This window comes from Choristoneura fumiferana, chromosome 30 (assembly GCF_025370935.1).
Source record: "Choristoneura fumiferana chromosome 30, NRCan_CFum_1, whole genome shotgun sequence".
Lineage (NCBI taxonomy): Eukaryota > Metazoa > Arthropoda > Insecta > Lepidoptera > Tortricidae > Choristoneura > Choristoneura fumiferana.
In genome coordinates this window covers 8,537,278-8,559,726 of record NC_133501.1, presented here as the reverse complement: position 1 = coordinate 8,559,726, position 22,449 = coordinate 8,537,278, and the positions used below count along the sequence as shown (strand labels likewise).

The 22,449-nt window shown below is 39.3% G+C and overlaps 2 protein-coding genes across 2 annotated transcripts in view; one reads left to right on the top strand and one right to left on the bottom strand.

Annotated features, from left to right (window-relative positions):
- BNIP3 (BCL2 interacting protein 3) overlaps positions 1-5,055 on the bottom strand; it is a 50,774-nt gene extending 45,719 nt beyond the window's left edge. Inside the window, exon 1 of the mRNA XM_074110645.1 lies at positions 4,838-5,055. Within this exon, the coding sequence (XP_073966746.1) occupies positions 4,838-4,877 (40 nt within the window). The 5' untranslated portion in view covers positions 4,878-5,055. The remainder of the gene's footprint in view (positions 1-4,837) is intronic.
- A 537-nt stretch (positions 5,056-5,592) lies between these two features.
- On the top strand, positions 5,593-22,369 carry LOC141444896 (S-phase kinase-associated protein 2-like; the record flags this gene model as incomplete). Its single annotated transcript, XM_074110643.1, is given in 12 exon segments — positions 5,593-5,724; positions 5,879-5,948; positions 7,511-7,591; positions 7,725-7,890; positions 9,640-9,843; positions 10,743-10,881; positions 12,918-13,047; positions 14,358-14,532; positions 16,829-16,919; positions 18,500-18,624; positions 20,361-20,520; positions 22,250-22,369. Coding segments are annotated over 12 exon segments (1,529 nt in total), but the record flags the coding sequence as incomplete, so codon positions are not given.
- Positions 22,370-22,449: the final 80 nt, after the last annotated feature.

Below are 22,449 nucleotides of genomic sequence, written 5' to 3'. Positions count from 1 at the left end.
GTGTTAGGTTCAACTATGACCAAGACCAGAATTGTAATACTTATATGCATTTTTCTTAGTGAAAATTCAGTGTCTAGTATGTATTTCAACCATTATAGAAAACATACCGTATAGATTTTGAACGTATACGTTATGAAAATATGCTTTTTGTGCCATATGACTAAGAACCATTATGCATTGTAACCATTATATATTTTGACCACTATGCATTTCAAGCTTATGCGTTTAGAACTTATGTCAAAGAACTTTATATATTTTGATGCATTATATTTTATAATTTTCGGTATTTCAACTGTATGTATTTCAACCGATATGTATTTTAAATTTATACATTATAATACGTACCCGGTTAATTCTGCAGAAGTTGAACAGCTGATTTCGACTTAAACCCCTTTACAAATAAAATAGAAAATAGCTGTGTAATTTCTGCAGACTTAACCCCTTTTTCATAGTGGCCTGATTTTTACCGTATCCTTTACTTATATGGAAATACGTTATTGACGATATATGGTTCGGGACATCTTTAACGTATACGAAACAAAAATGACCTATTATTTCAAGGTAGTAGGGGAAATCGTCAGTTACTGGCCACCTTTCAATAACTAGTCATCCTATACTAAAAAATAATTCTGGTGACCGTTTGTTTAGTATAAGGTGGCCAGTTAGGCAGTTGTCTCACCGCCGGCGAGGAAACGATTGGCTATCGACTATTTTCTCGCTCAAGAAACGAACAAAAGATATAAGATCCTGTGTGAGTAAAAGAGACATATATATTAATAGTTGATCGCTGGCGGTTCACACTGCCGGCGAGAACTCGCTCTTACATCTTTTGTCGCAGCGACAGGAGCTATAAAACTCGCTGAGCTATAAAACTAGCTCAGCGATACTCGCTCAGCGCTGTTAGCTTGGCAGCCGCCCGGCTCGAGCGAGTGGAGCGAGTAGTCGCCCGTCGTGCTCGAACACTCGCTTTTCACTGCTCGCCCACTCGTTTCTAGTTACTCGCTCTGCTCGCTTCTCGCTCATCATCGGCGGTGGGACAAGTGCCTTATTGAAGGTAAATAATTGACACCTTATATTAAAAATGAACTCTATTTATACTGCTCTCATAAGGAATTGGCAGCGCAGCCTGAACCATTCTCTATCAGATGAACTAAGCAAATTGGCCGTATCTTGTCTACAGCATGGTCAAAAACCCCTAAGAACAATAAAACCTCCTAAGGCGACGCGAAATCAATTTACACTTTTTCTCTGTTTACTCGAAATGTCTAAAAATGAGATACTGCCAAGACTGAGGGCAGTATTGGTGACTAGTATTCATTTTTAGTGTAATGTAAGGTCGCCAGTTACTGAATGGTGGTCAGTAATTGGCGATTTGCCCCATAAGCCAAATGTTATAATGCATAACCGCAGTTACGTGTATATCATTATCTTATCGGTTTAACCAAACGCGATAACAATATCGGTTACGCTAGTTCGGTTAGTTTTTTCTATATATGTAATATACATCGTGTCTCTACGCTCTGGACATTGTAAATTATTTGATTAGTTAGATGAATATTTATTTTTTTATTACAGGTGAACAAATTAGCTTGTTGAAGTGGCAATGGGCAGGCCATACAGCACGGAGAACAGATGGCCGTTGGGGGCGAAAAGTTCTCGAGTGGAGAACGCGCGGCAAGCGCAGCGTAGGACGTCCACCAGCGAGGTGGACGGATGACCTGGTTAAAGCCGCTCACGGTGGATGCAGGCCTCTTCTAACCGAAGCAACTGGAGTAAGGTTGCCAGATACATGCATTTCATTTCCGGGACAATTCGAGGGTTACAAAATTGATCGAGGGTTCAAATTGACAAAATCGCTACAATGGGTCGTTTTAAGAAAGTGAGCCCAGATCTTGTCATCACTTGACCTCAAAAACAGTTCTCAGGCATGTGCATTCTGAATACAAGCCGGCAATGTTAACCCCAGCTTCCATTTTTAATATGGAAGACACTGTAATTCCTGGACACGGGACAAGACAGTTCTGAATCCCAGAAACCCCCCCAACGTGGACGTCTCCTGGCAACAGAGGTTAAGGTTCCATTGGGGGCCCCAGGTGGCAACTTCCAAAACTTCGCACATCGGGGCTGTCTGTCCGCAGGTAGTCTAGTTTTACGCTCTTTAAAGCATACTGCACGTTAATGTACTCGGGTGCCCTGTGGGCGAGCTGCACGCAACGCTCCGTCAGCTCCCTGCGCGTCCAGTATAATAACGCCTTCAGAGGGCTGATGGCTTTAATGCTAAACTACGGAAAAAAAAGGCATCGCTTCTGACAAGAATACGTGGCAGCACTAACAGCCTCCTGAAGATGATGCTGCAAGAGATGAGTGCTCTATAATGCAAAATTTAATTAATACCACACTATCACTCCTCCAATATGTATACTAACATAGTTATAAGCAAATACTAATAATGTATGGATCTTGTTGTCTGAATAAATAAATGAATTATTATGTTCTTTATTTTTCTGTCATTCTTAGGTTTAGGTTTTTATAAAAGTAAATACAGAAAAGTAATACAATAAATATTATAAAAACCTAACCTAGTTTACCGCCGGTAACGGGGCAGGGCCCAAGCTTTATTACTACTAGCTTTATTATTATTACTATCAAACCAATTGAATCAATTCATGACCCACTGTGGAACCTTTTCTTAGAAAAAGTCATAGTGACATTACATTGTTTGACAAAAAAATCATTATGATTATGACACTTACTGTGCGAACATTCTACAGTGGGTCAGGAATCAAATGGTCCGACTGTACCTAAACCTAAAAAGTCCCCCCCTTGGCAACACAATGTTTCACATTGCACTACAACCAATAATGCGTTTGAGCAGCAATTGGTACCAATTGAAGGACCAATTTGATAAGTCCATAGACCTAACGCTAAATTTGGGACGTTTATTCTATTGAGTCCGACTCAAGCTATTTTTGTATGATTGGATGATGTGATATCATGTGACTGAGTTATACAGGGTGTATGAATAATAAAAGTAACGTTAAATATCCTCCTAAAATCTAACTTTTTTTAACAGATGGTTCTTTGTAAAGTATGTGAGGACTCGTGAGGCTAATATATACTATTATTAGCTTGTTTCTCTGCTACAACAGTAATAAGTACTAGTAAAGATAATAGTTTTTATAAAAAAAAAATTATAGCACAAGCTTTTTTTGCCTACTGTACTTGCAATGTCATCCAACTTACTTTTTTTAAATGAGTCAAAATGCAGTTGCTTTAAAAGAAATAAACAAACAGGACCGGCCCTGTTTTTTGTGTACACGCTCATAGAAACTGACAGGAGCTTCTATGGGTGTGTACACGGAAAACAGGGTCTGTATTTCCATCCCGGTATTATCCGGGCCGGGAAAGAGTGTCACCCAAATTTTTTACTTGTGCTCGTTAATTTCATATAAATTTATTGTGGGTATAGACAACATGAAATGACCTTTTATGCTCTAGTGTAGAGCATAAAGTAAAATCTTGTCTGACCAAGGCAATCAGGTGCCAGCAGCCACAAACAACAAAATAATTATTTTTAAATTCACGTTTTATTTCAGTATCAACTAGGTATTAGCGGGCTGTTTTCCGCAACTCGACGTCTAGTGCACCTATTTTGCGTGATTCAGAATCAATTAACAAAGTGAGCTAATAGTAATAAGTTAATACAATATAGCAATGGATAAAAATTAAGAGTATTAAATAAATGAACATTTGTTTTCACTTTTGCATAATTTCTTCACAATCCCAAAAACCCATTTTATTCACTTGTTGTACAATCTACAATTATATGAGTCTAGTCTTTTCACAGTAAAGCAGGTACAACACAATAGCAGAAATCCTATTTTTGTGTAAAAAAAATGGTATTTCCTACTCAGAATCAAGAACATAATTGATTCTGATAGTTTAAAAATGTCCCCATTTTTTCATACAAAATTCTATGAGTCAGTTTTGTTACGCCCATAATGTGTATGAAAAAAACATAACAAAACTGTCATTTTTTTAAACTATCGGAATCGATTGTGCTCTTGATTCTGAGAAGGAAAAGACACATTTTTCCCAAAACTGGTACACCTGTACCTTGTACACGAAAACGCCCAAAATAATCCTAGTACAATTGCAAAACAGAACATGGTACTAGGATAGCAGAATCCAAAGGAATGTTCAGAAAACTCATATATAAGATTAGTTGTTAGTACAAAACAAAGTATATTCTGCAAATACTACGAAATTTATTTTACGACATGGTACAAGCATGTTGTTGTTATTTTTGTTCGTTTGTTTCCCACAAGCCCACAAGTCAGGTTCTTTGTTTACAAACAAGATACATAAACAAAATGTCTACCGATCAATAGGTAAAGGTACCAGGAAATCATGCCATTCGAAGAGCTTCGCTTATTTACTTCGAACTAAAACCCTGCCGAATTACGTAGCCCGCCTTTCTCTTCTACACATAAAATGTGCGCGTAATTTATAACATAGACGGCTAATTGCACTACAATCCCGTATGCTAATTATTTTAATATGACGCAAAACTATTGCGTTGACTTGACCGTTTTGCGAACCAAAAGTTCAGTGCACATGAATGACGCCATATTTAAATTTTATATTTCTCTCAAGTAGGTAAACAAAGACAGCTGGTGCTAAATAGCGACCAATTAACTGCGTAATTAACTGAAAATACGATAAAGCGGAACAGATTTACCGTGCAATGGATGACGAACCTGATGCCGAAGTAAAAAAGCAATAGGACTAAATTTCGTCACACACAAGCTTCATTGTTTATTTACGCTTTACTTACCGCTCAAATCTTCGATGGTGTTCAGTTTCCGCGTCGCCATTTTCACGGTAAACGTAAACACTTAACACAATACTATGTTTTTCGAAAATAAACAACACTTTTAAATGAAGGTTTTTCGAACTTTTTGCGTATCAAATACAGCAACCGGGCGTACGTGGACGTCGCCTTTGTTTTCTGTTTTGACAGGATAGAAGTTGGTGCGTGCGTGCGTAATTGCGAAACCAAAATATGGTGCGAGAAATCCAACCAATAACAGCGATGATAATGACGACGACACGCTTTGATTGGTTAATATTTTGTAAACAACTGCTGGTGGTGCCAGGCGGAAATATACATTTTAACGCAGAGAATACGTTCTTCTATACTTAAGTAATAATAAAATCACAAGCTGTTTTTTTGGTACACTGTAAAACAAAGAATATTAGTACCTATAGCTGAAAAAATCGTATTTAAACTTGCCGTGCATAAATGCTGCGCATTTGTCTATGGTCAGGTCAATGACATTAACTGACAGCACAGCTGACAACAAAAAAGGTATGTATTTGCCATTTATTAAAAAAAGTTGTACAAAGGAAAAATTATGTTTTAATGATATCGAGATACTAAATAAGAGTACCTAGGTTCGTGCAAAGGAACCGATTTACCAATTTTTGCATTTAATGTTAATAGTGTGGCAATATTCCCTTCGCCATCCTTCCTTGTTTTTTTTTCTATCTATTCTATTCTATACTTATTTTGTCTATGACAATTTTCATTGCTGTGATGAGAGATCGTTGACCGCCGATTATTTTACGTGAAATAATTAATTTTGTTGCAGTGATGAGCGTTAACAATTTTGGTGATGTACATCCCCTGTCCAGCGGCTCGGAGGATGTGGAAAGTCCTCGGTGAGTAAGCCTATTCTCTCATAAAACATGACCTAAACCCACCTGTACTCGTGACAGCTGATTTCTTAGCGGTTAAAGTCAAAAGGCGCGAAACGTGTCATTTTACATTTTTGCGTGTTAATCGAAAAATATTAATGATCAATCTGTTTTTTAGGAAACGTATGCAAATTGAAAGTCCGGTGCGTAAAAGTTGGAGTTTAACAGATAGAAAAACCGACCAAGAGGTGAGTAATCGGCGTGTTAAAAATGACATTCCCGCTCTTTTCCCGGTTTCGTATAATCATTTTAAATTCATCTAATTTTCTCTTAATCTATAGCCGTTAAATGGCTGAATCCCCGCTTTGTTGTCTTAATTATTCCTTAGCCTTGTTTATTGTAAAATATTATCTTAAAAGTAGCACAATCTAACATTATAACGATAGATGTTCGTTTGGACATTAAGTATTCATATAGTGCATGAAATCATGATACTAAAATATCTCTGGCTGTCTGAGAGAGGCTAAATAGGCGTGAAATGTAAATAAAGAGTTCAATAACAAGCAAATGTGACAGCACAATGCTTTTGATTATGTATTATGCTTGGACTTGTATTATAAGTAGAGCCTGGATTGCAGACAACATAAATAGCTAGAAATATACACTATAAATATTCGGAATATGGGATCCTGGCTCTTGGCAGACAATATTTTTCCAAATGATTAATTTCCCAAATATTTCAGGACAAACAATTTTCTGAAACTGTCAAATATTCATGACCATCCTGTTAGGTTAGTTTTATAACAATCCTGAAGTACTTAAAATTTAAAAAATAAACATTTGTCCATGTGAAATTAGTGGGAAATAAACATACCTGGGATAACTCTGGGCATGTATAAGAAACTGATGTAGAAAAATATTTTACTGACAAAAAATATATTGATGTTACTGCCAACATCTAAATGTTATTCAACATAAATAAATATTACTTATTTTCTCCTTATTTTTAAATAAAAAATCAACAAATTAAAACATGTATTTATATGTTTATTTTCAAATAGTTTTCATAATATATAATCAATATTATTTCCATGTCAGACGGTATTAATGATTGCGGTCTACGTGAAAATATCCATTTTAAACTGCTAAATGTTATCTCAACGTCCACAGTGGTCAAGCGGGCATTCTTCAAATATTTATAATGACTCAAAGCCAATTTCTCATTCATGTTGGTTATTTAAATTTCCTCACCTTTTGTAGAATGACTGGATGGCTAACAAGCAAGTGGGTCTCCTGATGGTAAGAGATCACCACCGCCCATAAACATCTCCAACACCAGGGGTCTTGCAGACGCGTTGCCAACCTAGAGGCCTAAGATGGGATACCTCACGTGCCAGTAATTTCACCGGCTGTCTTACTCTCCACGCCGAAACGATTAGCGAGCGAGATGGTGGTAGCAATCCGGGCGGACCTTGCACAAGGTCATACCACCTGCAAAAAGTCGTGTCTAGACTCCTGTCCAGTGGTGGTGTAGGGGTCATAGCACGCAGCACGGAATGCTGAGGGGGGTTCGATTCCCAGTGCTGGTCTATTATTCTGGGTTTTTCTGTGTATCCATGTTTCAGTTTGTATTTTCCATATGGATTTCATGGGATGATCGTAAAAGTAACAAATTTGGAGTAGAAATAAAAAATACAAAAAGACTCCAAAAAACCAATCTTACATCACTATTTATGAGATGTAAAAAAAAAGTAACACATGAAACTTCATTTTAGTTTCTTGGTTTAATAAATAGAGTATAAATTATCAGGTGTTGCAAGAGATGGGTGTGAGCTTCTTGGATGGGGACGACAACGAGCAGCTGTTGGAGCCAGAAGTTACTAACAGTCCTGTAAGTATCCTAGACTCTAGGACTGTTGAACTTTAAGTTAGACCATGAGACTTGTTTTGTTTTTAGTATATTGGCAGTCGCCAAGAATCCGTCATTACTGTTTTATCAATAAATAAATTATTTTTATCCGCAGCACAAGCCCAACCTAAAACGCAAATACGACATAGAGAATGTGAATCCGAACGTGAACAGTATCACGTCCCCGCGCTCCAAGCACAGCCCCCGCAGCCCCCGGGCCAAGATATGCAGCCCCAGCCCGGGGCCTTCCAAGGCTAAGAGCCCACGGAGTCTAGAGAAGGGTAAGTAGTTGGTCCAGTGACCTTGTAAGGAAGCGTATGTATTAAGGTCTCTACCTACTACCATATAATATGACCGTTATTAGAGATGCGAATATTCGGCCGAATGTTCGGCAAAACTTTTACCGAACCGAATATTCGGCATAATTGATTCCTTTACGTATGAAGGGTAAATGGAAAACGCTTACCTGGTTCGACGTACAGTGGCTGCAAGGTGTTATGGCTGCCGGTCTTACGCACTCCTCTTCTGCTCTTCAGCGTTGAACGCGCTAGCAAACGCGTACCGTAATGATAATGAATTAGGATTAGCTCGAAACCGTGGGCGAATGGCGGGATGGAGGAACGCTCTCGACATCGACCGACTCGAACCCTGAAACCTGTCGTTGGCTGAACTGACAGAGTGACAGTTCTTGACGTTGTACGCCTTTTATGCCTACCTGCGTTTTCCAAGGATAGGAAGTATGAAGGATTCGAGGGTATGTGACATGAACAGATAAGTTTACAAACAATACCGAACAACGTAAACAATACAAGTCCGAACTTCTTCTCGCAAAGCGCGCGGATGGAAGACCAACCCCCCCGCCCGCTACCCCCGCCTGTACCCGATGTTATTGCATCATCTAGTAAATAATAAAACTTCAACACATGCGTTTATTTTGGTTATTATTTATTTTAAAGGTCTCTTTTAATGAGTTTCTTTTAAAATAACATGAAACCTCAATGTACCTTATAAAAATAAGTAAAATAACCCATTTAACACCAACTCATACATGGCTCAATACAGTAAAAAGTTTGAGTACCACTTTGCCGACAGAACACTTTGCTTTGGGACAGAATAACAAACGAGAAAAAGTTGACCGAACCCCATACAAATCCATATAAAGAATACTAACTGCTCGCGGCAAGGGGATGCTGATCGGGTGCCGGGTGGATCTAATGAGCTGTGACCTTTAGCGTGCGTAGGCCTTTAGCCGTGGCGTGTGCCCCGGAGAGCTACGAATTAGCCCGAAATATGTCGAGCAAACTCGGTTTAAGGCTTGAGTTATACAGATTTATTTCGGTACTAGCTGTTGCCCACGACTCCGTCCGCGTGTAGATTGAATAACATTTATTTATTTGGTATATCGCTATTCCACGGGAACTATGCAATTTTCTGGGATGAAAACTATCCTATGTCCTTTCCCAGGACTCAACCTTATCTGTATACCGAATTTCGTTCCAAATCAGTTCAGCGGTTTAGATGTGAAAGGTAACAAACGAAGAAACAGACTTACAAACTTTTGCATATATTAGTTGGACGAGTGAGTCTCACGGTAGTTTCATGATTTTTTCACACCTCTCCTTCAGAAAAGTAACTTTTCCTCCCTGTCGAGAGGGAGCAAAGTGCAACTTTTCTGTTCAAGGCTTTTCTAAGTGTTTTATTGCAAATGCCATTTTTTGAAGTTGATAATTGTAAAGCCACGCCATTTTCTATGCTGGTTGTTCTTTAATAATATTTAGAATTTATTTTTTTCAAGTTTCTTAATGCTCGGTTTGAAAAGTTGTATGAGCGACTCGGGAGCAAAATTATTTTCATCTTGGGCGTTAACACTTGAATCCCTCATTACGCTCAGGATTCTACTTTAGAATCCCTCGCTACGCTCAGGATTCTATTGCAGAATCCTTCGCTACATTCTGGATTCAATGTACGCCCTCGCCGTAAATACACCATTTTGCTCCCTTGTGACACAAATAACTATTTTTTATTTGCAGCAAAACCCCTCCACCCAGTATCAGATCTAGAATCCACACTGCTCCACGACTACATAATAGACGAAGAGACTCCGCTGGGGCAGTCCGTAGCTCTGGCCCCGGGCCGAGGTTACCTGCCCTCCCTGCTGTCTCCTGGAGCCAGTTCCTATGGGACCGGAGAGTGTAGTCAATATGATGCTAAAGTCGACAGGGATAATTCTAACTGTAAGTATGGTCATTGTATTGTCTAATTTATAGCATTCATTTAACCACTCTGTTTTATCTATTCAAACTTTTCATTTTGATCGAAGGAACAGTTTCCAAAAATCGTACAAATCTGTACAGTTATCTCGCACACACAATACGATAAACGATACTGGTTGAACGGTGCAGTCTGAGTGTAAGGATTTTTCATAGCATGCCGATCCACCGCTGGATTGGATCCACCATTGTGGGTAAGATGAGCTTATTTGTGTGCCGTCTGCTCTGGTCACATCCCATTAACTATTTATTAAATTAAATTTTAAATTTGATGACGGTTTATTTATTTATTTATTTATCTACACCCATATAGTAAATCCTCAATTATGCGTTCAAAAAGCATAGGTAATGACCAGCATTACGACATTGGATTCTATTATGAACGAGGCTGTATCATAATAGTCATTATTAAAGTGAAAATTTTCATTAAAATCGAGCGTCCCCCCCCCCCCTCTAAAATCTAAACCTAAAATATGAATCTAAATTCAGGATGGTAGTAAGTATTTCAAACTTTCAAGGAAAACTATAACAGCTAAGTTTGCTTGAGAATTATTAGTAGTTTAACTCTTAAATAGCAGCCTAAGGTATAAAATATACCTAAACTTGGAAGATTCCGTATAAAATACGAAATCCTTAGAAAAATATTACTTAATTTTTTCGTAATGGCTACGGAACCCTATTTTGGGCGTGTCCGACACGCTCTTGGCCGGTTTTTTCCGATTTCCTGCAGATATGTGTATGAGGTTGACATTTGGGCTAAAGCCTCGTTAAAATATGTATATGATTTTACAAAAAAGAACCTTATAATATTGTTTTGAGCTCTCTGGAGGCTCATTATTGAAATTAAAGTGTGTTTATTCCAGCCCCAATCTCAGAGCTCACACTGGTCGGGGAGTTGCCAGGAATGGACTCATTCTCCGTTCTCTCCGACGAGATGATGCTCAGTGTGTTCAGGTGGCTCCCGAAGAGGACTCTGGCACATTGCATGCTGGTTTGTAAAAGGTTAGTTTAGTTCAGGCTTTATAAAGTAACTAGTCCTTCCTTCTTTCTGTAAAAAAGGTTGCCTGGAAGAGATCGCTCTTAAGCGATAAGGCCGCCTATTGCTCACCTTGTAATTTTTTTTTCTCTGTATATCTGTTTTCTGTATCGCTTACTATGTCTGGTGTACAATAAAGAGTCTTTGTATTGTATTGTATTGTATAAAGCTAATATGAGAAATAAAGATACTTATAATGTTTTTCACCTAAGATGAGTTCTGTGACACTTGAAATTTTTCCGAATTACGCATACTATGCTCGCAAAACCAGCGATATGCTGAGCCGGGACCTTTTTATAGCGGCAACACTTCTTATTGTTATTTTTACTAATTATGTGTCATTGCTGTTATAAATAAATTATTTTCTTTCTTTCTTTCTTTCTTTCAAAATATTTTTAAAAATAATTTATATTTTGAAGCAAAATAATCAAAACAAATTAAAACTGTACTTTTTAGAAATATATAGCGATATCAGTGTCCATTAAATAGACTCCATCGAATACTGTCATAATTATTCATACATTTTGAACGCACATGTGCGTTGGTGGCACCTGGCGAATGGCAAGGAAAAGAGGGTGGCAGTGAATGCGTTAAAGAATCTCGAGGTCTCGGGTTTGATCCCCGTTTAGAGCAGAAATTATTTGTACAAAAAATACGAATATTTGTTTTCGAGTCTTGCGTGTTTAATTTGTATCGAAATATATTTCTATCTATTGCTACAAATACTTTTGTTTATGAAGATTTTGTACAAACTTAAGTTTATGTTACTTGTAACACTTGTTTTTGAGTACAATAAACATTTATTATTATTATTATTATCTGTTGTTAAGTACCTGTCACACAAGCTTTGCTTAGTTTGGGACTAAGGTTAATAATTGACCTTCAGTTGGTGTCACATGTCCCGTGAAAAACTATATCTATGGTCGAAACTGGCCGACATTGAACCTGATATGGTCACAACAAACAAAGAGCATTTTAAATATAAGCTTACTCGCGTGAACCATAAACATTTCAAAGAAGCAAGCAATTAAGCAAGCATGCATGTTATTTAGTTTAAATATTTATCACTTCGCACGTGTAAATCATTAGATTAGACACAGCGGTTGAATAGAGATTCAGGGATTTTACAAAATTCCCGTGGGAATTCCCGAAAATTACATCGTGGTTTTCATTGACTTTGCATTAAAAACAACCATCCCTAATTTTATTACTCTAAGCTCAGCCGTCGTTATTTCGAGATTTTATCCCTCCCTATTCCGTGAGAATATCGGGATAAGAAGTAGCCTATGTTTTATTGCAAAGTACAGCTATACTACAACCAGCATTTCATCCATCCAGAATATCAAAATACCAATCTCCACACACATCCAAATACTCGCCCACTGTTTTTTTTACAAAACTTAGCCTATTTTACCCAGCTACCTAGTTATGACTCGAAGCCCAGCTGTCGTTATTTCGAGATTTTATCCCTATCCCGTGAGAATATCGGTATAAAAAGTAGCCTATGTGTTATTCCAGAAGTACAGCTACCTACATACCAAATTTTATGACTCGAAGCCCAGCTGTCGTTATTTCGAGATTTTATCCCTATCCCGTGAGAATATCGGGATAAAAAGTAGCCTATGTGTTATTCCAGAAGTACAGCTACCTACATACCAAATTTTATGACTCGAAGCCCAGCTGTCGTTATTTCGAGATTTTATCCCTATCCCGTGAGAATATCGGGATAAAAAGTAGCCTATGTGTTATTCCAGAAGTCCAGCTACCTACATACCAAATTTTATGACTCGAAGCCCAGCTGTCGTTATTTCGAGATTTTATCCCTATCCCGTGAGAATATCGGGATAAAAAGTATCCTATGTTTTAATCCAGGTTATAAACTAACTTTTCGCCGTTTCAGCGTGAAGAAGTAACAAACATACTCACTCACTCACAAACTTTCACATTTATAATATTAGTAGGATTATTAGGATATAGCAGAATAAAACTTTTGTACTTCCAGATGGTACAGGGTGGCGTGCGACGAGACGCTGTGGCAGCGACTAGATCTCGGCAACAAGGCGTTAAACAAGAACGCGCTTGGCAGGATAGTAGCTCGCCTGCCAGTCATCGTGCGATTGGCTGGCTCAGAGGTAATTCAAAATATCGGGGGGTCGGCGGGTCGGGGGTAGGGTCGGTCGGGTCGGTATATTCGGTAGGTTAATTTTGAGGTTTGGTTTGTATTTTTTGGAGGTTTTTTTTTATTTTTTATTTTATTTGTGTTAATTTTGCTGTATATGTGTGTCTTCTGTGTTAGTGAATAAATGTCTTCTTTCTTTCTTTAATTACGGCATGATTTATTTTTTTGGGTTGAGTCGCCTTAATTAAGGGACACTAGCTAGTTTTTTGCTTTTTAGGGTTGAGACTCCGCTGTCTGTCTGTATGTCTGTCCGTCCGTCCGTCTGTCACAGGGCTCTCTCTTATCTCTTGAGTCGTGATAGTTAGACACTTGAAATTTTCACAGATTATGGTATACGGTTAGTATACTAACACTACCAAAAACATATTATTGTAGAACCTGTTTTCCGAATTGAATGATTTTTTATTTTTAACTGTATTACTGTGGCCGCTATAACAACAAATACTAAAAATAGAATAAAATAAATATTTAAGGGGGGCTCCCATACAACAAACGTGATTTTTTTGCCGTTTTTTTGCTAATGTCTAGTGAATTTTGTACATAGATGGTACGGAACCCTTCGCGCGCGAGTCCGACTTGCACTTTGCCGGTTTTTTGGTTTGTAATAATTTATTTTATTGACCATTGAAATAATGACTTTTAGGGGCTGTTTCACCATCCATTGATTAGTGTTAACTGGCGGTTAGGTGTGATGCCGTCTCTATTTGTTTTGTTCGAATAGACGGCATCACATTTAACCGTCGGTTAACGCTAATCAATGGATGATGAAACAGCCCCTTAGTCAAGTTTCTTGCGGCGCATTCTTCTTGGCAATGATGGTCTTTCCGAAAGCGCTGGTTGTTTAAAAAAGTGATATGTAGAAGAGCCCTGTGCAGCCTACTTGCAGAAATAACACACGTGGTAATTTCACACGTGGTAGAGCCTCACTGTGACCACTTGCTGGCTGCAGTACGAATGGGCCGGCTCGACCGGGTTAGTACCACACTCCCACAGAATACCGGCGTGAAATAGTACTTTTGCTACTGTTTCGTACGGTGGGTGGGAGATCTGAAGGCCCAACTCCCCTCCCCCCTTCTCCCCTCCTTTATCTCCCTCCCATTTAGGCCGGCAACGCACCCGCAATGCTGCAGGTGTCCATGGGTGGCGGTGATCGCTTACCATCAGGTGACCCGTATGCATAAAAAAATAAACGTTCTGATTTTTTGGGTTTGTTTTGATGGTTTTCGCATGCAGTTGTAATATATTTTTGCATATGTTCCTTAGATCTCCTCCTGGCACCCCACCTCCCCCCCGGAGACGTCCCGCATCCAGTACCTGGACCTCAGCATGAGCAGCATCGACCCCCAGACGCTGGACTGTCTGCTGGCGCGCTGCGGGAACCTCAGGAAACTGTCGCTGGAGAGTGTCAGGGTCCAGGACAGCACCTGCGAACTGATTGGTAACTATGGAAGATTGGAGTCCATATAGACTCTAGCATTTTTTTTTAAATTTTTTTTTATTCGACTGGATGGCAAACGAGCATGTGGGTCTCCTGAAGGTAAGAGATCACCACCGCCCATAAACATCTGCAGAACCAGTGGTATTGCAGACGCGTTGCCAACCTAGAGGCCTAAGATGGGATACCTCAAGTGCCAGTAATTTCACCGGCTGTCTTACTCTCCGCGCCGAAACACAGCAGTGCAAGCACTGCTGCTTCACGGCAGAATTAGCGAGCAAGATGGTGGTAGCAATCCGGGCGAACCTTGCACAAGGTGCTACCACCCGCAACAATGGGGAATGGATTAAAATTTGGCCCATAGAAGCTCATGCACTGAACGTAGATAATAGTTAGTGTTTAGTTTTGTAACTAAGGGACCCCATACATCCCTGTATTATTATTATTATTATTATTTTTTTTTTTTTAATTGTATAAGTACTGTAGTTTTTAGTATTTTATTTGTAATTATTTTATTATGAAAAAATGGCTTTCTGCCAAGGTTTATGCGGCGCATTCTTCTTGGCAATGATGGTCTTTCCGAAAGCGCTGGTAGTTTAAAAAATGACGTGTAAAAGTGCCCATTGCGGCCTATTTACTGAATAAATGATTTGAATTTGAATTTGAACATGTCAGTTTTTATGGTCGTGTACATGAAAAACAGGGTCAGTATTTCCATGTCGGTATTATCCTGCCCGGTGAAGTGTCACCTGTCAAAACGAACGAGTCAAAGACACAGATTCTTTTTTTTTGTTCTGGGCTATGGAACAACCCGTAACCGACCGGACTATCGTAATTTGGCGGCAAAAAGAAAACTTTCATGTTTTTTATCTTGCTCGCTAATCCTGCCGTGAAGCAGCAGTGCTTGCACTGTTGTGTTTCGGCGTGGAGAGTAAGACAGCCGGTGGAATTACTGGCACTTGAGGTATCCCATCTTAGGCCTCTAGGTTGGCAACCTGTTGGCCTGGTGTTGCAGGTGTCTATGGGCTATAATCTGATATGTTTTTCTGTTAATACTAAAGGTTATTCTTATCGATAAAAAAAGTTTGAAATAATGAGAATAAGATTTCATGGGAATTCCCGAAAATAACATTGGTACTTTCATCAACCATCCCAAATTTCATGACTCTAAGACAACAGTTGTTATTTCGAGATTTTATCCCTATCCCGCGGGAATATCGGGATAAAAAGTATGCAAATTTCACCTAAATCCGTCCAGTCGTTTTAGCGTGGAGAAGCACACAAACGTTCGAATTTACAATATAAGTTGTATAATGATTTTAATAACGGATAACTAATAATATCTCAATAATAATAATATAAATAATATAACGGAATTCGTGATAATAAGAAGCCGTGTGGGGCCTAGTGGTTTGACCTATCGCCTCTCAAGCAGAGGGTCGTGGGTTCGAACCCCGCTCGCACCTCTGAGTTTTTTGAAATTCATGTGCGGAATTAATTTGAAATTTCCTCGAGCTTTGCGGTGAAGGAAAACATCGTGAGGAACCTGCACAAACCTGCGAAGCGATTCATGGTGCGTGCGAAGTTCCCAATCCGCACTGGGCCGCGTGGGAACTATGGCCAAAGCCCTTGATCTGAGAAGAGGCCTGTGCCCAGCAGTGGGACGTATATAGGCTGGGATGATGATAATGATGAAGGTACGTACGTCATTTCAGACTAAAGGGTTCAAATCATTTATATTGTACATTTTAAACTTAGATATAAACTGATTTTACCCCAATAAAAATTTGCCACGCTTCATGAAACTTCGTTATTTTTATATTTTAAATTTATATCAAATTCTTTTGCAATATTTTTAGTAAATATTTTTTTTAGCATGTTGGAATAATCTGGCCGTAAGACCATTAGAATTTTAAACTAAACACGGTTCTTAGTATTATCTATGGTAGACGACTCGAAAAAAGTGACAATCAGGGGGCTACCACGAAATTCGAAAATCGAAGTTCATATCGTTTTCCTGACGCTAATATTATTTACTACGAGAGTGAAAGGGACGGTACGATACGAACTTCGATTTTGGAATTTTGTAGTAGCCCTATGTATTGGCGGGTAGCCATATTTTATTCAGTTGTTTTCTTAGCGTCTTGCTTTTGCTGAGCTGTGAAGTGGTTGGACAAAAAATATTTTTTTTTTTGCATTTTGTTCCTCGCAATGTGATGAAAATCATTGTGTTTCTAATAGACTCTCGTTAGTAATCCCCTTCTTACGGCCCTTAATGCACAATGTACTATTGTTTCAGGCACCTGCAGTAGTTTAGAGACTTTGAATATGACCATGGCCCAGGGGATCACCGCTGAGGGGCTGACCGCCATATTGGAGGGTTGTGTTAGGTAATTATATGTATTACCTACCTTTAACCGACGACAGCTCGAAGGGCACCACCGTGGGAATTTCCGAAAGTTAAATCGTGGTGTTCATTGACGTTACATTAAAAAATCGCGTCAAATTTCATGACTCTAAGCCCAGCGGTTGTTATTTCGAGGTTTTATCCCTGTCTCGTGGGAATATCGTAATAAAAAGTAGCCTATGTTGCACCAAGAAGCTTAACCTCTAGGTATTTAGGTAACCTAATATGTGTCGAAGGCATAGTAACTCGGGTGTCCCTGGTCCACCCGAAGGTGGTTCGCAGTGTGCACTACTGCCCTGCCACCCAAAAGGTCATGGAACGCAAATATACAGACCTGACATCCTTTGAGGCATTCCCGACAACAGCCATTTACCCTACTAAGGATGAGGATGGCAATGTCCAGCTATCTACATACCAAATTTCATCCAAATCCGTTTAGCCGTTTTAGCGTGAAGGAGTGACAAACATACTCACTGACTCACTAACTTTCGCATTTATAATATTAGTAGGATTATACTCTTGATCTACCGTCTTCACAAGGCAATCTGACCACTGGAAGTGCATCTTTAACTTGCAGGATTTGACTCGCACATACATAAGTTGCAAGTTAAATAAAAGCTTGTAAAATAAATATAGTTTGACCATGTGATCCTCCTGAACAAAACCTTGGCAAGTTAGTTCATTACACTTGGTAGAACCCTGTTGCAGTAAGCAGCAAAAAATCTTGATCAGGACAGCTACAGCTTCCTACGACAGGGTTCTACCATGGCCTACCAATCCCTACACGCTATATTTAATACAAAAAAACAGCAATAGATGGCACTACTATTAACATTTGTAAATTATAAAATGTGAATGAGCCGAATTAAGTAGAAATATTAAGATTAAAATAAAGACTAGCATATTTTATAAACACAACTTCACATCAACCTTAATTCAACTCCTTAATTTGAAGATAAGAAACACCATAAAAATAATAAATTGAGAATACGAAAGTATAGGCTACATGTGGCTACATTTCAGCTATGAGGCTTTCGTAGTGTTTTGCAATTGTGACGCTAGATGGCGAATAACCGGAATGCGCTTGCTGGGCTTGCCCCGCGCTTGCTCACATTCGTCGAAACTATTTGAGAGAAACATGCCATTCTCTTCTAATGACGTAAATAAGACAGAGACATCATGCGTATCTCTAGTCGTCTAGGCTCATTTGGTGAGCTTGTTGGTTGTTGTCAGTGTACCGTATCCTTAGTGTCTCACTAGATGGCAATACGTATCGTGTTATTTGTGTTCTCACTGGTGCCATCTATTGGAAATCGAAGGAAAGAAAAATAGCCAGTTGAATAGCCAGTATTAGGGTGATACCATTTGCTTGTACTAGGTGGTGTCTCTGTTATATATGTACTCTGTGGTTCTACTAAGTGTAACGTACGAACTTGATTATCCACGTCCAAAGTAAGGCTGCGAGGCTATATAAATTAAGCTATTGGTTCATGAGAAACACATCTTCGCACATCTCTGATGGAAACGCTGCCTTATCCAGTATTCTTAACCGTTTGTTTCCAGCTTGCAGTCGCTCAACATATCGTGGTGCAACCTAAACGAGGCAGCGTTGCAGGCGCTGGTGAGCAAACTGCCCGCTAAGCTGACGAGGCTGAACGTCGGCGGCGCCAGGATAATGACTGACGACAGTAAGAATTAGCATTCTTAGGGTTCCGTAACCAAAGGGTGCCAACGGGACCCTGTTACTGAGACTCCGCTGTCTGTCTGTCCGTCTGTCTGTCACAGGGCTCTATCTCATGAGGTATTACTGTGGCAGCTGTAAAAACAAATACTATAAATAAACTACCGACTGACCGATTTTTTTAACTTAAGAAGCGGCCACACCGCTACTCAAAATACGGAGACTACGCAATCGCAGTGACGTGTCGTAAGCGTCACGATTTTATTGCATGCCCTTCACACCGCTGCTCAAAAAACGCTGACGGTGCAGAATCACAGATCGCAGTGACTTCCTGGTACAGTACCCGGCCACAAAGATTGCACATCGGTCTTTGGAAAGAGACTCGGCTAATTTCGACTTCGTAGAGCGTTGTCACTCATACTTATGTGACGTTTGAAAGAAGTTGTTCACTTACACAGAGACACACATTTACAGCAAAATTAACACAAAAAATTAAAAAAGAAAAGTACAGTGAAAAAACACATGAAAATATTTAATACAATAGACCAAATACTGTCCCGCGAAAGACAAAACAGTCGCTGCAGTGATGCTACACGCATTAGCTTTATCAGTCTTGTCAGGGCAATAGAGTACGGACGCATTTAGATAAAAATATATAATAAAGAGTTGTTGAAACCCCCTAAAACTTTATCTAAATTGTACGAGTTCAAGGAAAAAGAGGGAACTATCCTTTTTCTAGTAGTTGCAACAGCTCTATAGATATTCGAAGTTAAATGACATTAATTTGACGTAAACTAATTAAGTCCTTCTTCTTCTTCTCTTTTAAGATATGGCTTTTCTGTCCTAATTAATAGGACAATTTCGCCAGTGTCAAAGTACTCTCTTTGAGAGGGACGTTGTACGGTGATTGTAGTTTTTGCAACTTGATAGTAAAATTCCAGAAACCACGCGGAGACAACTTGCGCATTAAAAAATGCCAGACACGAGAGCAATATAGAATTTTGTGATCACTGTTCACTGTTAAGGTTAATCGCCGCATAAAACACTATCAAAATTATACTTCAACTAGCCAAAGAAACAGAAATAGCAAAATTAGATATTGTCTACATCCGCCATGTTCGAATGCTACAAATCCATAAAGGTGCAGTATTTATTTGATACAAAACGTCACTTAATAAATACGATGATTGATGGACGGTCGCCAGTGTTCGGAAATCGTCGTGAACAGCCAATGAGGGCTATCGCGTATGAATTCGCCGCTAGAGGCGCTAGTGTAGCGTGAGGTCTCCGAAATGTCAAATCTCATAGTTTTTGGGTGAGCAACGCGGGTTTATTTATAATTAGAATAATTTTGTGAATATTTTGCAATACCTGAAATTAATTATGGCAAATATGCGTTCCGGGGCAATTAATGTCTATGTTTTGAGACAGTTTTGTCTTTCGGAAACCTTTGTCCTCCCTTTTTTCCGAACAAAACGGGGACTATGCAACACTGTGGCATGCTCGATATTTTTATGGTACGGCTTTAAGGTGTATTAAATATGATTTTAATCTAAACTTTGTTTTCACGCCCGTAATAACAGACTTTGAAAGCCATACTTAAAAACCTCACGCAACAGTGCGCCATCTAGTGAGACAAAAAACGATAGCCCTCATTGTCTTTCTCCGAAGACCGATGTGCAATCATTATCGCCGAGTACTGTATTTGTCGTATGTGGCTCCTAGAACATTCCCCTCTTCCAGTGGTGGTGGCCCTCTGCGGCCGAGGGTCCCGTCTCCTGGAGCTGGACGTGTCCGACTGCTCCCGCCTGGGCGCGCGCGCCGTGCTGGCGGCCGCCAAGCTGCCGAAACTGGAGCACCTGGCCCTCAGCCGGTGCTATCTGCTGCCGCCTCATGTGCTCACGTGAGTACTGGTCACTATCTCTAAACCCGAGTGTATCGCTGGGGGCGGCGACTACACTCTGGCCAGCGAAAGTCAGTTGAGACTGTGAAAATTGTCATATTGTCATTCTAGCCCGGCTTAGACAATACGGTATTTGACAACTCCTGATTTTGCCATATCTTAATATTATTATGAAAATATAGATATATAGATAGTGTTTAGCGAAGAGAAAATTTAAATCGGTTGATAATTGGATTTATAGTGATTTTTTGAAAAATCTATATACCTGTCTCTTTTTCTCTATGCAGCAAGTATGGCGGTACTGGCGTGTGACGTCACATGCCAGTATGTCTTTCTCTGTCTAATCTTGAATTTCAAACCTTTATAACTTTGTTATTTGTAAAGGTAGCTTAAAAATTGTTTTTCCATTCGATAACAGGCATTGTGTAGTTTTAATTTATAAAACATATACAAAATAGTCTAATACCGTATTTTGATACTTCTGCTATAAGAAATAAATAAAATATTTTTTGTTTAATTTAACCTCCTACCATCCTCAAAATGTAAAATGTTTTAAGATTATGTTAGAACAGGGGTTGGACACTCCGCAGTTTAGGTATGTTCGGCCGGCGCGCCTAATCATTAGGCGCGCGGCAGAGGGTTGCCGCTCGGCTCGCACGCTGGACGCGTCGCGCGTGTTTTGTGTAGGTACCTACTTATTTCATTTTGCAGCAATGACTTCGAAACGATATAATCCGTCTGACTTATACTGTTATGTTGTATTATCTTAGGAAACATGAGTAGTATGTACAGTCACCAGCACCAATATCTGACACAACAAGCGTGCATAAATATCTGATACGGCTCTATTTCTAGGGCCGGAAGGACGTGACAGATATTTTTGCACGCTCCGCTGTGGCAGATATTAATGCTGGTGACTGTACACAGTCTGAATCACCACTTCGGTGAATTTATAAATAATATTTTTAAATTTAGTATAATAATTATAATAGAGCGGCAAAGAATCTTGTTTCTCTAGACACAGATATTAGACAATTTTAAGTTGATTTCCATACTAAAATTGCCGGTAGGTAATTAATTAATCTAAAATAGAGATCTACAGCCCTAAGCGTCTGCGCCGGAGTAGGCAGTTAAGTCTCCTAACTAAAGGGTCGGAGTGTGCATACTTGTTCCCTTTCACTATGATTCGAACAAAACAAACAGAGACGGCATCATTTTATCCGTCATTTTTTTTTTGTTTTTTTTTTTTGAATGGATGGTGGAATTGTATTGTATTGTATTGTAAAACTCTTTATTGTACATAACACACATGAAAATAACATAACACAGGATAATAAGATGTACAAAGGCGAACTTATCCCTTAAAGGGATCTCTTCCAGTTAACCTTTGAACGATTGACAGGATATCAGACACAAGAGTAGACACTACAAGTACAATGAAAAGGTAAAAGAACCGACATTTAAATTAACTCAAAAAAAAAAAAAACATTTCAAATACACATACATTATATAAATACACAAACTAATACATAATAATGAAGTCAATAAACTAATACATATCAAGACAAATAAACTACATGCAAAATACATATATACATATACACCGCATATACACAAAACAGAACATACAACACTGCTCCTTTAAGAATTTACGATGAACTGTCAAGCCAGTGCGCCCTTAAGCGATTCCGCCGAATAGGGGGTTAATGTCGTAATAATGTCATTACAGCAAACTCAGTAGTATGCCGTCCCTCCAGTACCTAGAAGTGTGGGGCATGCTGCAAACAGCGTCGCTCAACGCTCTGCGCGCGGCGTTGCCCGCGATACAGGTCAACCAGTTCATGTTCAGGTAAGTGGCGATCAATCGTAGGACCTTGTGCAAGGTCCGTCCGGATTGCTACCACCATCTTGCTCGCTAATCCTGCCGTG